This window comes from Poecilia formosa, unplaced genomic scaffold, assembly GCF_000485575.1.
Source record: "Poecilia formosa unplaced genomic scaffold, Poecilia_formosa-5.1.2 Scaffold34, whole genome shotgun sequence".
NCBI lineage: Eukaryota > Metazoa > Chordata > Actinopteri > Cyprinodontiformes > Poeciliidae > Poecilia > Poecilia formosa.
Genome location: NW_006799973.1, coordinates 2,074,560 through 2,086,371, shown reverse-complemented (window position 1 = coordinate 2,086,371; position 11,812 = coordinate 2,074,560). Strand labels below are relative to the sequence as shown.

The window sequence follows — 11,812 nt, the reverse complement described above, 5'->3', positions numbered from 1 at the left end:
CAGAACACTGGTTTGTTAATAAAGTTTGATAATACATTTAAAGGGGGGGGAGGGGCAGGGGAAGAGAGACAGAGACTGCAGCGGCAGCGAGTCGGTTGGTCTGTGTTACCCAGAAAGCAGTTGGGCATAAGATCGCAACACCAACACCAACACCGTGAGTGAAACAACGACTGGGCCAGCCTACTATATAAAGTACTCGGGGACCATTTCTTTATTAATGTGGATGTGTAATAATAGAGTATGAAGCGTCTATTCTATGCGCCTTATAATGCGGTGCGCCTAATGTATGAAAAAAGTCCTAAAATAGGCCATTCATTGAAGGTGCGCCTTATAATCCGGTGCGCCTTATAGTGCAGAAAATACGGTAATTCTAATTTCTACTTTTATGAACTAAAAACTGAAACTTACCAAGTGTTTATAGTCTAATTTCTAGTGAAAATATGCTAATAAAATTAAAAGTAAGTTTTCAGCAAGATATAGCAGCTTGTTTAAAAAATATAATTTGTATATATTAATTAAAAAAATAAAAAGAGTACTAGTTCCCCCTGTTAATTTAATTTGATGTCATTTTTTATGTGCTTTTCCTGTATATTTTGTGAAACATTTTGTAATTTTATCTGTGAAAGGTGTCATGAAAATAAAACTTTACAAGATATTTTTCCGCAGTAATTTTTCAATATTATGGAAATATTTCCTTAAAACAAACTCTTACATTTTGCTGATAATTTACCTGTAAGTTAGTTTTGTCTTATTCCAAGTATAATGAGATATTTGCACTAGAAACTAGACAAAAAAATACTTGGTAAGATTTTGTGTTTTTGAAGTTCAAGTTACTTAGTAAAAGAAAAATGACATGCAAATAAAATAAATTAAAAACAGGTAAAAAAAAAAATAAATAAAGATGTTTCCTTTTTAAAACGAAATCAATTTAAAAATGGTGAACTAAAAAGGCAACGGACGGACTCATGAGAACAGAAAAGGTAGAAAAAAGAAAACAAGTGAGGACAAAAAAGTGTCAGAAGAAGAAAAAGAGCAGAAACGACAGACAGACTGACACAGCAGCGGGGAGTAGAGCGAGTCGTCGTCATCGTTGCCATGCGAACCCAGGATACCTTTGACCTCCACATCTGGGGTCATGAGTGGGGGCGGGGCCACCTCAGGTAGAAGCTCCTCCCCCGGCTGCTGGCCGGTCGCACGCAGGCCGCTCAGGTCCAGTGTGTCCGGTACGTCGATGCTCACATCTGTCCAGAGAAATTCACTTCATTTCTACCACAGATAGAGACTTTTGTTTCATGGTGACGAGGTTTTAATGTGAAACTGACGCCAAGAAACTATTTTTTAATGGTGCGCCTAAAGGAACCATGAAAATATGTTAAATGAAAGCTAGTTTTAACAATATAAGAGTGAAGCATAAAAATGTTAAATAAATTGCATGACTGAAAATCCCCCTCAGTTTCTTGTCTTAAAAACTAGAATTTACATAAAATCGTATCTATGAATATTTTACCAGAACTGATGTCTGATTCATCTACATGAACATGTTCCTATGACGCTGTTTTTCCGGTACCAGAGTCCCTAAACTCTGCATTTCCTGTAAGCACTGAAGGCAGAACACGTAAGCAAGCTTTACGGATGTTGTGATTGCAAAAATAATCCATTTCCAATCAGTAAATACTCCTGAAGAGAGAGAAACTGGTTGGACAAGTAGGAGTTGCTCAGAAATGTTAAGCATTCCCCAAAGTTGTATTGTTTGACTTTTTCTTTCAAACTTTCCAACTAATCAAAATGTTTGTTCTCGATGATTAAAGATGAGGATTTGCTCAGTTTCACACAAACACCAAACAGTGTCTTTGCTCACCCAGTTTCTTAGGCACCCAGTCAAGGCCAAAGGTGAACTTCTTAATCTGAATAACCAGGTGATCAGGGAAAGAGGCAAACCGCGTTGTTCTGACAAATGAGATGACACAGATAAGTTCTTCTCGCTCATCAGAGTTGAGTTATGTGCAGGCTGTTCAGTTTCATACTTGGTAGCAGAGGTTTTTGCTTGCACAGCTGAGCTCCAGAAGTCTGTGAGCATCTCTGGCTCGCTGAGCGCCGCCATACAAGCCGAGAAGGGGATTTGTGCTCGCACTGTCGGCGCTGATGAGTCCCCCTCCTCACGGCGGCGCTCTGCCTCCTTTAGCTCCTCTGGAAACAAAAAAAGAAAAACACCACCGAAAATTAAAACCACTCTGGAGACGTTCTCACTTAATTCTGCAAGATAAACAAAGGGTTGGATGTATGATTATGGAAGTAATCAATGAATGAGTTAAAGTTAATTGATCTTATTGATAACTGCTAAGCAGCCATTTGAATGAAAACAGTTTTCTGTTGTGTCAAGAGGGATGCATGCCTTTTCATAACATGAAGAGCTAAATTTTTCATAATATGCCGATTAAAAAAAAACACCATTAAATTTTTACTTTATTTTGTATCAGCTGTGTTAAACACTGACACAAACAGAAATTTGTGGTTTTCTGATATTAATAAACATATTTTACATATTTATAAAATATAACAGGAACCTCTTAAATTGCTAAATACAAAGACGGTGAGAATAAAACATGTGAAACACTTTATCCCCCATGAACAGAAAGAAGTTCATACCAAATTACCGTCTGTGGTTGTTTTTGAAGTAAAGTTCAAACTTTGTTCCATTAAGTGAATTAACTCACTACAGAATTATTATTGGCATCATGTTACAGTTCTTCTGCATTATTCTCTCGCTATTCTGTCATCACATCCTCGCCATCGTAGCACATCAGTAACTTTTAAATGAAAAGTTGACTCTGCTCCATCGCGCAGCTCGGCTGAATGAGCGCCATAAAGGTGAAACTTAACTAAATAAGCTTGAACAACATGGAGGTCCATCAGCACCTCACCTGTGTTAGCAGCCTGGTCCATGGGAACGGGCAGCTGTACTATGTAATCCACCCGCTGTGTGTACTTGGCTTTTTGTGACTGCTGACAAACTATCTTCTCCTCCACCAGAAACCTGAAGGCTTCAGATGGGTTGGGCCCAGAGCGACAGTTCCTCTGTGAAAGTAGAGGTGCGTTAATTTAATAAGGAAGCTGAGGACTAGCAGGTTTACACACCTGATGGTCCGATAGACTCGGTTTGATTGAGGACCAAAGCGGCAACATTTAACATTTTCTACTGTGCGGTTTGCTTTCACTCTGCACTGTGCCAAATGATCAAAGCCTTTGAAAAACTGTTGCTATTCCCTCTCGCCTGTGAACTGCAAAAGGAAACACAAAAACCTCAGAGACCTGGGCGCAACTTCCTTCTTTGCAAACTATAAACAAAAATGGAGTAGCATCAGTATTTAGCGGTTGTAGGATCCTTTTCTGATCTTAGCAAAAGATCATTACCTGTTTTTGCCTCTAACGCTCGATTCTCATGTTTGTTTTGGTTGTATTTACCCAGAATGCTCTTCACTAAAGTTTACGTTCTGCTTTCAGAGCGGTCTCCAGTCCACTTGGCATTCACATATGCATTCAAACCACACCAGAGTTCACTTTAATAAAACTGAGATGTAGGTTTTTAGACAGACCAGAGTTCACATGTTTGGTCTGCATCAAAGTTTGAATGAACATTCACACCTCTCCAAACGAACCGGACTTTGTAGACAAGCAAACTAAAGTTGGATTAATGCGGACTAAACAGGGACAGTGTGAATGCACATTATGGGGGGAAGATTGAGAGAGTAGCTTTACCTCCACCATGTTAATGAAGTGCAATAAAAACTCCTGAGCATCCTGTTGTCGATTGGTAGAAAACTCTGGATGGCCTCGCCCAACAAGTGCTTTAAACATCCGTGGTGCTATCCCAACCTGGTCGCCCTGCAGGAAAAACACAAACAGAATTTGAACTGGACTGCTTTAGATATTAAATATGTTTTACTTATAATTCCCAAAATGAGCATTTTAAGACTCCGTCTTCTCACTCTGGGTTCAGATGCACCGATTTCATCTCCGGGATCTGGAGCAGGTTTGGAGTATTCTCCTGACAACAGGCCGTAACCGAGCTTGGCTCTGAAAAACAGACATCAGTGCATCCAGAATCTGTCATTACGGAGATCCAGAAAGGCTTATTTTATTTTATTTAACCAGGATAAAAACTCACTGTGATTTAAAATCTGTTTTTCAACAGAGCCCTGGCCAAGAGAAAGCAACAAATACAGTAGCAGTGATGCATTTCTGGACTTTACAACCTGAAGTTTGTGATCCTAAATAGCAATATTGATTCATTTATCTACTGCAATTAATTTTTTCCAGATTCAATATCAATTTGGGAAACCCTGTGAATTGACTGAAACTGTATTATGTTATTTTTGAGTGCTGTGCTGTTTGTTTTACCAGACTGCAGATGGAAATTAGCATCTGTGCATTTATGACAATATTGTACATTCATTAATATACACTGTCCCATTTCAATGGAGTCAATTCAGTTTTTAAGTATTTAAATGAATATTGAATCTAAGAGAAGTAGAATCATGACCCAAACAATAAAAATTTAATTGTTAGCTTCTTACCCAATCCTAATGGAGAATTTCAAAGGTGAGAAAAATAACTTTGCAGAAAAACAAAAACGGATTATTTTAAAGTGAACTATCCTCACCAAATCTGGTACGTTTCTGTTTAGTGATTTCAAAGTCAATGAAAATATGAAAACATGTATCTGATACACAGATTGTAGATTCTAGAAAAGTAGTATTGTGTCTAAGATTTTAGATAATTTATGGAGACATCAGAGTCCGTTTCGAAAATACTCACACTTGAGTTTTGAAGTCCTGGGTTGGGTCACTTGGTGCTTCATCAATGATCTTGTCAATGTTTGAAACGTATCTGTAAGGAATAAATATAAAGGAATAAATAAATAAATAGCTTCTTTATTAGTTTAAAACAATACAAACCATGCTGAATGATTTGATCCATCTAGTTTCATTAAAGTGATCATTTCATGTCAGTCTACAGAGAACGTAGAAAGACTGTTAACTGTATTATAAAAGCAGAAAACAGAGACGGCATTACTAACGTGCTCTGGAAGTCTGGCACGGTGAAGAGCACTTGCATGACGGAGTTGAGGTAGCAGCTGTTCCCCAGGTTCTTCATCCCCGTCAGACCGGGTCCAAACAGGGGTTTCAGGGTCGTCCCCGACTCCTGGATCACCTCCCACTCCCCCACTCGCTGGTTTACAGCAATTTCCAACTCAGTCATTGTCCGCTCGGTCTGAAAGGAGAGAGTTCATAGGTGTAAAACAGCGTTGGGTGAGTCTGGCTGTACGAAGGTAACAGAGTACGAACCACGAACTTTTTAAATCTCAACACTAAGAGCTGCAGCTCTTCTCCTGCAGCCTGTCTGTGCAGCATCATTAGGCAAATGCATAAATGTATCATAAAAACAACATTACATCGCGCAGTGAGAGGTACGGAGATCTGAGCCGTCGACATTAGTGCAATCTGTGGTTCGGGTTGGAGAAGCAGCTGGCAAAGAAATTAAAAGCAGCAGGTGTCACCAACATACAGGCGTCGAGAAAAAGAAGCCAAATGAAGATATGTTGCTGCTTCAACAGATTACATGCTTCTACTAATTTAATATAAAATATGCATAAATTTAACGTGTAATGCCAAAACAAGATATTACTACAAGCCTATCAGACTTGAGAGCAACATGAACTTCTGCTTTTATTTTCTGAGTGATTATTTTTTGGATTAATCGATTAGGATCAGGGTAAAGTTGCTTAATAGTAATTTTATTTTTTCTTACATAATTTGAACTCTGTGAAGCTAAAACTATGCCATAGTTCTGAGTAGAACATATTTACAAAGGTGTTTTTAATATCTTAAATGAAAAATTTATATATTTTTTGTAGAGTTTTGGCTGAATTGCGGCTCTGAATATGTTGTTCTTTCAGGAAATTCCCTTTTTTTTGAGTCTGTATACTCAAGTTAATGATTATTCAATTACTAAATTAGTTGGCGATTATTAATTTCAGCCCTACTTCAATCCAAGGTATCGAAACGATTTAAGAAACTAGAAATAAGACAGAAGAATTAGAAGATCTGTTGGTCGTCCAACGCGATCTTCTGTAGTCGATTGTTACAAGCGTACCTTCTCCATGGTCATCATGTTGATGCCGAAGTGAGCCAGATGCTCCGGCAACTTGGAGTCCAGCACCATGTCGTCTTCATCGTATGAATACACATCTGGACAAACAGAACCGGGGCGAAAACTGAGAGCGATGGCATACAAACAGACTAAACAAGAGCTGGCAGAACTGATCAATACACTTCATCCATGACTAAATCTATTTTCAGAATCGGTGACATTTGGAAATGGAGCAAAAAAAAAAAAAACGATCGAAGGGAACCCAGTCACTTAGTGGAGGTCAGGGGACAGAAATTGTCCATCTGTGGGTTTTTATGTTTTCCGCCAAGTCTACATTATTTTAGTCATCAATTATTCTGGAAATTAATTGATAAGAAGTTTTTAAAAATGGGCACTTTCTGCCCATTTTTATACAATATCATGAAACAAATCTTTAATACAGTATTATAAATGCATAAAAATGCAAATAATAATTCAACTGGTTTTATAAATAAGAATTTTGCTGTATTGTAGCCGTCCTTCAGTGAATGTTTGATCATTTGCAGCGAAGGATGCGTCTGCATCTAAAAATACTTCTAAAATCAACATATTCAAAGAAGAAACAAATATTTCCACCTGTTCTACAAGTTATTATTATAGATGATAATGTAGAGGCCTGAACACTCGAGCAAATTTAAAAAGGTCCATTCGATACGCATCACTGGAAAACAGAGGGTGACCTACAGAAAGCAGATTAATGATAAACTAGAAGAATTGCTATCATTATTCCTTCACTGGTTTATACATTTACAAACTTACAAAGCAACAGAGCCTCCAGAAACGCAGATAAATCCATAACCTTTACTAATGAAAGCTCATGATTGTGTCCTCAGCTTACCAGCACCATCAGGAGTGATTGTGCCCAGTTTGACAGCCAGCGGGTATCCGGTCTCCTGGAAATGGAGGAGGGCGTGGTTGTTGCCCCCGGAGCCGTCGAAGTACCTGCGACCGCACAGCACTTTGCCGTCTGTGAGGTTCATCCAGATGTTCTCCTGCAGGTCGCACACCTCACACCGCCAGCCACTGCGGAGGCGGAAAGAAGATGAAAACCTCACATATCGAAGCTCTGACACTCCCTGGGGGAAAAAAACAGGCTTCATGTTCTCTGAACTCTATTATGACAGAGAAAGCTTAGCGTCCTGCAGGCTGAATGTAATACAAGGACCTCAGAGTTTCCCCAGGAAACCTGACAAACCCGCTGGTCGAGGCGCCGGGACAGTCACCCAGCAGCCCGCCATGTTCTTGAATTAAAAATGTTTAAAGCCAACAGAAAAATATCACAAGGTGAAGATGTTACTAGCAGACAGTAACGCCACCTAAACACCAACTATAAAGGCTTAAAAAAGAGAGAAAAATTCAGTTAAGATTAATATCAATGTTTGGTAACACTTTGTTTGAAGAGGTAAGACTGACATGACATCATCATAAACATGAAGGGAGTTTCATAAATGTCATTCCTTAATTACTGCTGACTTCTTTCAGCAAACTGTCTTTCTTTTTTTGAGTCTATATACTCCAATTAATAATTAATCGATTACTAAATTAGATGATGATTATTTCAAGGTTTGATTCATCCAATTAATCATTTCACTCCTCTCTGAAAATCTGGACTCAAGTAGCTCAACACTAAAAGCAACAGATTGCTAACAACCACAAAGTTGTTGTAATGCTGCAACCCTTTTGCTAACAACTATTTTTTTAAGCACAATATCTACCAAGTGAACCGACCTGCTCCTCTTTTCTCCATTTGGAAAGTATTAAAAAGATTTACTCCACCGGATGGGAGAGAATTGGATTCCAATCTATGATTTTAAACATTGAGCAACGATCTTAAATAATAAAGCTGCTGATAAAAATATCAATCTTTAAGATAAATTAAAATATATTCTGTTTCCTGTTAGTTAAGTTTACCTTTTCTCAGATCAGAACTGTGTTATAAGGGTTTAAGACGATTAGCTGTCGTCACTTGGTTGTTAACGTGTGAATGTGTTGAAGTGCAACTGTGTTAGGCAAGGTTTTATTTGAACAATCTAAAACTTTCTTAAGTAGCCGATTTCTTAAAATCCACATCTTAAAAACACATAGATTAGTTTAATAAACCACCTGGGAGGGATCTTGACTCCGTTGTCCAGCTGTTTAAGGTCAGCGGCATGCTTCGACTCCTGTCTCACCTCTCCGTCCCACTGTTGAACTTGCAAGGTGTGAGACACTGAGTCTGCTGCCATGATACCCGACATAGACAGAGACACCTGGAAACACAGCAGAGGAAGCACGAAATGTTAGAATAATGTCTCAGTTACTTAATCCCTTAATCCTTTGGCCTCTTTTTAAGAGAGATGCTCGCAAATCAGGAACTACAAGATTTATGGTTCTGGGATAAAAATGAAAGGTAACACTCCAGAGGTTGCAAAAATCAACAGTCAAGTTACCGAGTGAGAGTAAATAAATAATAAAAATGAAAATAAAAAAACAATTGTGTCTAAAAAATGTGCTTTAAAAGTTTGATGTTGTAATGCAGAACCTCTAGCAAACCAGAGTACAGGCTCTGACCATTTACTGTACCAAAAAAATGAAGCATAGACATTTTGGAAAGGTATTAGTCGATAAAAGTCCAGGAGTTCCCAATAAACCATTTGGCACCATGTGTACCATCTGAAAAGGTAATATCTAATGAATTCAATGCTCCTATTGCAAGAGAATAAAGCCTCAAAGCCTGCATGTCTACAATCAGAGGAGCTTTGCAGCTGCTGCAAACATCTGAATGTAATTCTTAATACAATAAAAAAAAAAGTTACCCGCTCTCTAACAACATCCGGCATTGTGCCCAGGTCCTCTGAGGTCACTTCCTGTCTGTCAGGTAAGATGACCACCTTTACGTCCTCCTCGTAAAGCTCCTGCTCCACATCGAAACCTCCTTCAATCCCTGGAAGAAAAGAGAAACAATAATGATGCCAACATGTGATGTAGACATGAAATGTCCCTCCATGGTTCTCTGAGGTTTTCTCTCTCTAGTCCAGTGACGCTTTCAGGAACGGCTCGAGTCCAGATCCCAAGTTCTGCTGTCGACAGGAAGTAGACGCCTATCGGCACTGGCCCTCACTGCTGTTCTTCTTTTAAAGCTTTTGATAACATATCTACCTGTTCAACAAGTGGTGACAGATGAGTCTAGATAGAATAACCATATAAAACACTTATTTCTGCATGCAGCAGACCGTCGTGTTTTTTTTTTTTTTATGTGATGCAAAAGGCCAACAATAAGAAAAGCTCACTGGAAACAAAGCTAATGCTAAGATATTGTGCCAATATTCAAAAGTCTAAATATTTGACTGAATTTTATTGTTTTTAAAAAGTCAGAATCCCAAAGAGCAGAGTGCAATTAAATATCAGGAAAAACTCGTAAGCGGAACACAACAGCAAAACATTAAATCACACCAAAAATATGCTATTTGCTGCATTAAAAGGTGTAGCCATTTCCCTGACGTTCTTTTGATTTAAACGCCATAGAATCATTTGAAGTTCAAATCAATAACACATGCAAAATACATCCATGTACACGTATATCGAGCTACAAATGTTAAAAAGTTTGGTGAAGTAGCATTTTGCAGCTCTGGTTCATCGCCTGCAAGAGCAACCAAGAAAGATCCTTTTCATCCCAACTGGGAGGAAAGTGACCGAAATTAGAAATGGAAAGAAAAAACAAGGCAAAAAGAACCAACCTTCTCACAAGCAACAGGAGTCGTGAAGAAATTTTGCATTTTTGCCTCCTTTATGTTCAAACCATAATAAACTGACACAAATACCAAAATTGTGACTTTGTGTGGCGATGTACCACTTTTCTTTCAGAAAACTGTCTTAGCTTCAACTCATCTCTATCGGATTTTTGACAAGTTGTGCAAACGTTTCATAGATTGCCTCAGGAAAACTCACCTATTGCCAGTCTAGTGGGCTTTTTCTTAGGTGGGTGTCCTGAGCCAGAGTTGTTTTCATCCTCCTTCTGTGAACAAAATAAATGCTTATTATAGCTTGAAAACGAAGAATTGACAGGCATTTAAAATTATACTGCACATTAAAGTCTACCTTAGCCTTTCTAGTCCGGGTAATGTGCAGGTAAGCCCTCTGTCCAGTCCGAGCATGATGTCTGCCCACGTACTGACTGCCAAAACCCAGAAAAGTGTTCATGCACACGTATATGCCTCCTTCACTCTCCTGTAAAGATAAAACATGTGCCAAAAGTCAGAGAAATACAAATAACTCAAAACATCAAGTCATAACACAAGAAATTAAAGTTGGAGCACATCTGTAGCTCTTGATGACAAAGCATCCGTTGCTCTAGCTCCTGTCAACCTGCTAAGCTTCACCACTTCGCAGATTATGTTACAATTCCAGCACAAAATGAGATAAGAAAAAAGAGTGGTTAAAGTATGCGACACATTTATATTAAATTCAGCTCATTCAAAGTCATAGCTATTAAAAAAAAGTTTACTTGTTTTCTACTTTGCCAGTTAAAACACTCAGCTACTCAGCTAGCGCTGCTAACTTTCCATTACAGAGCATTACTAGCTTAGCATCATGCTAGCCTGCTAGTTAGCTGCAACAAGAAAATCTAGCTCAAAGTAGGAAATCGCTGGTATTTTTTTTTCTTGTCACAGTACAGCAAATGACATGAATACATTTGGAAAACTAACACTCTTCTTCTGGCTAGTGAAGGTAGTGCTTCATGAAAGGAAAAGGCTCACCGGTGACGAAAATGACAGGGCGCATTCGTCTTTGTGGACACGGTCCCCAGGCTTTGGGACGCGAATTGTGGACAAAACTGACATCAAAACCTCTCCAACGTCCGCCATGGTGAGATGACTAGTTCTGCTTTTCAGTGGGACGGTTGCTGTCCTGAGTTTGGACACCTAGTCGGTTGTTTACCTGGTTCTAAAGGGCGCCTGTTGTCTCTCCTATGTGTTTGGTCTGAATGAATCAGGAGCCGATGCCTGGTGTTGAGGGAAGGAAGGCCGAACGAGAGAAGAGCCAGCTTTTACCATAATACATGGAATAAAGACACCCACTGTTATTTATGTAAACTTCACACAACAAATTGGGTGACGATTAAATTAATAGAAATTATTACAAAATTATGTGATAACCTTTTGCAAAGGAAAACGTTATTTTCATGACAAGCTGGATATTTGGAACATTTTAGGCCAAATATGTTTTTACCATAACTTTCTAACATTGCTATGGATTAATGATTCTTTGACATATAGTTTTTTGTGTTTTATTTTCCATTTTATGATTTCCATCTCAGATTTTAAAGAATTCATAGGTTGGTGAACTCTAATTTGGATTATTCAGCGCTATTTACAAAACAATGCATAACAACAGTTATGGAAATCTAACAAAAATTGGACATCTTACAATTTTTTATTTTAATAAAAGGACCATTATGGAGCTCTTTCCTTCTATTCTCTACAAAAATAGGTCCAAATTATATTTATATATGTGAAAAACGCAGTTCTTATGGTTCTTATGTTGGCCTAAATTGTAAACTGTCAAAATCAAAATGACACAATTTAAAACAAAAAAAGACTGCTTTGTTTATGCTTCTTTTTTTTTTTTTTTTTTTGATATCTAG

At 38.3% G+C, this 11,812-nt stretch overlaps 1 protein-coding gene across 2 annotated transcripts in view; it reads right to left on the bottom strand.

Annotated features, from left to right (window-relative positions):
* Nucleotides 1-11,212, bottom strand: part of usp5 (ubiquitin specific peptidase 5 (isopeptidase T)) — a 16,252-nt gene extending 5,040 nt beyond the window's left edge. Inside the window, exons 1-15 of one of the 2 annotated variants that reach the window (XM_007550177.2) lie at nt 10,926-11,212; nt 10,267-10,395; nt 10,117-10,183; nt 8,985-9,112; nt 8,293-8,438; nt 7,028-7,212; nt 6,154-6,248; nt 5,078-5,271; nt 4,816-4,887; nt 3,987-4,074; nt 3,757-3,882; nt 2,922-3,075; nt 2,025-2,187; nt 1,859-1,947; nt 1,056-1,241 (exon numbers count right to left, since the gene is read on the bottom strand). In XM_007550177.2, the coding sequence (XP_007550239.1) occupies nt 1,056-1,241; nt 1,859-1,947; nt 2,025-2,187; nt 2,922-3,075; nt 3,757-3,882; nt 3,987-4,074; nt 4,816-4,887; nt 5,078-5,271; nt 6,154-6,248; nt 7,028-7,212; nt 8,293-8,438; nt 8,985-9,112; nt 10,117-10,183; nt 10,267-10,395; nt 10,926-11,033 (1,930 nt within the window). In that variant the 5' untranslated portion in view covers nt 11,034-11,212. The remainder of the gene's footprint in view (nt 1-1,055; nt 1,242-1,858; nt 1,948-2,024; nt 2,188-2,921; nt 3,076-3,756; nt 3,883-3,986; nt 4,075-4,815; nt 4,888-5,077; nt 5,272-6,153; nt 6,249-7,027; nt 7,213-8,292; nt 8,439-8,984; nt 9,113-10,116; nt 10,184-10,266; nt 10,396-10,925) is intronic. The other variant, XM_007550179.2, reaches the window with a different exon arrangement.
* Between the last annotated feature and the right edge of the window lie 600 nt (nt 11,213-11,812).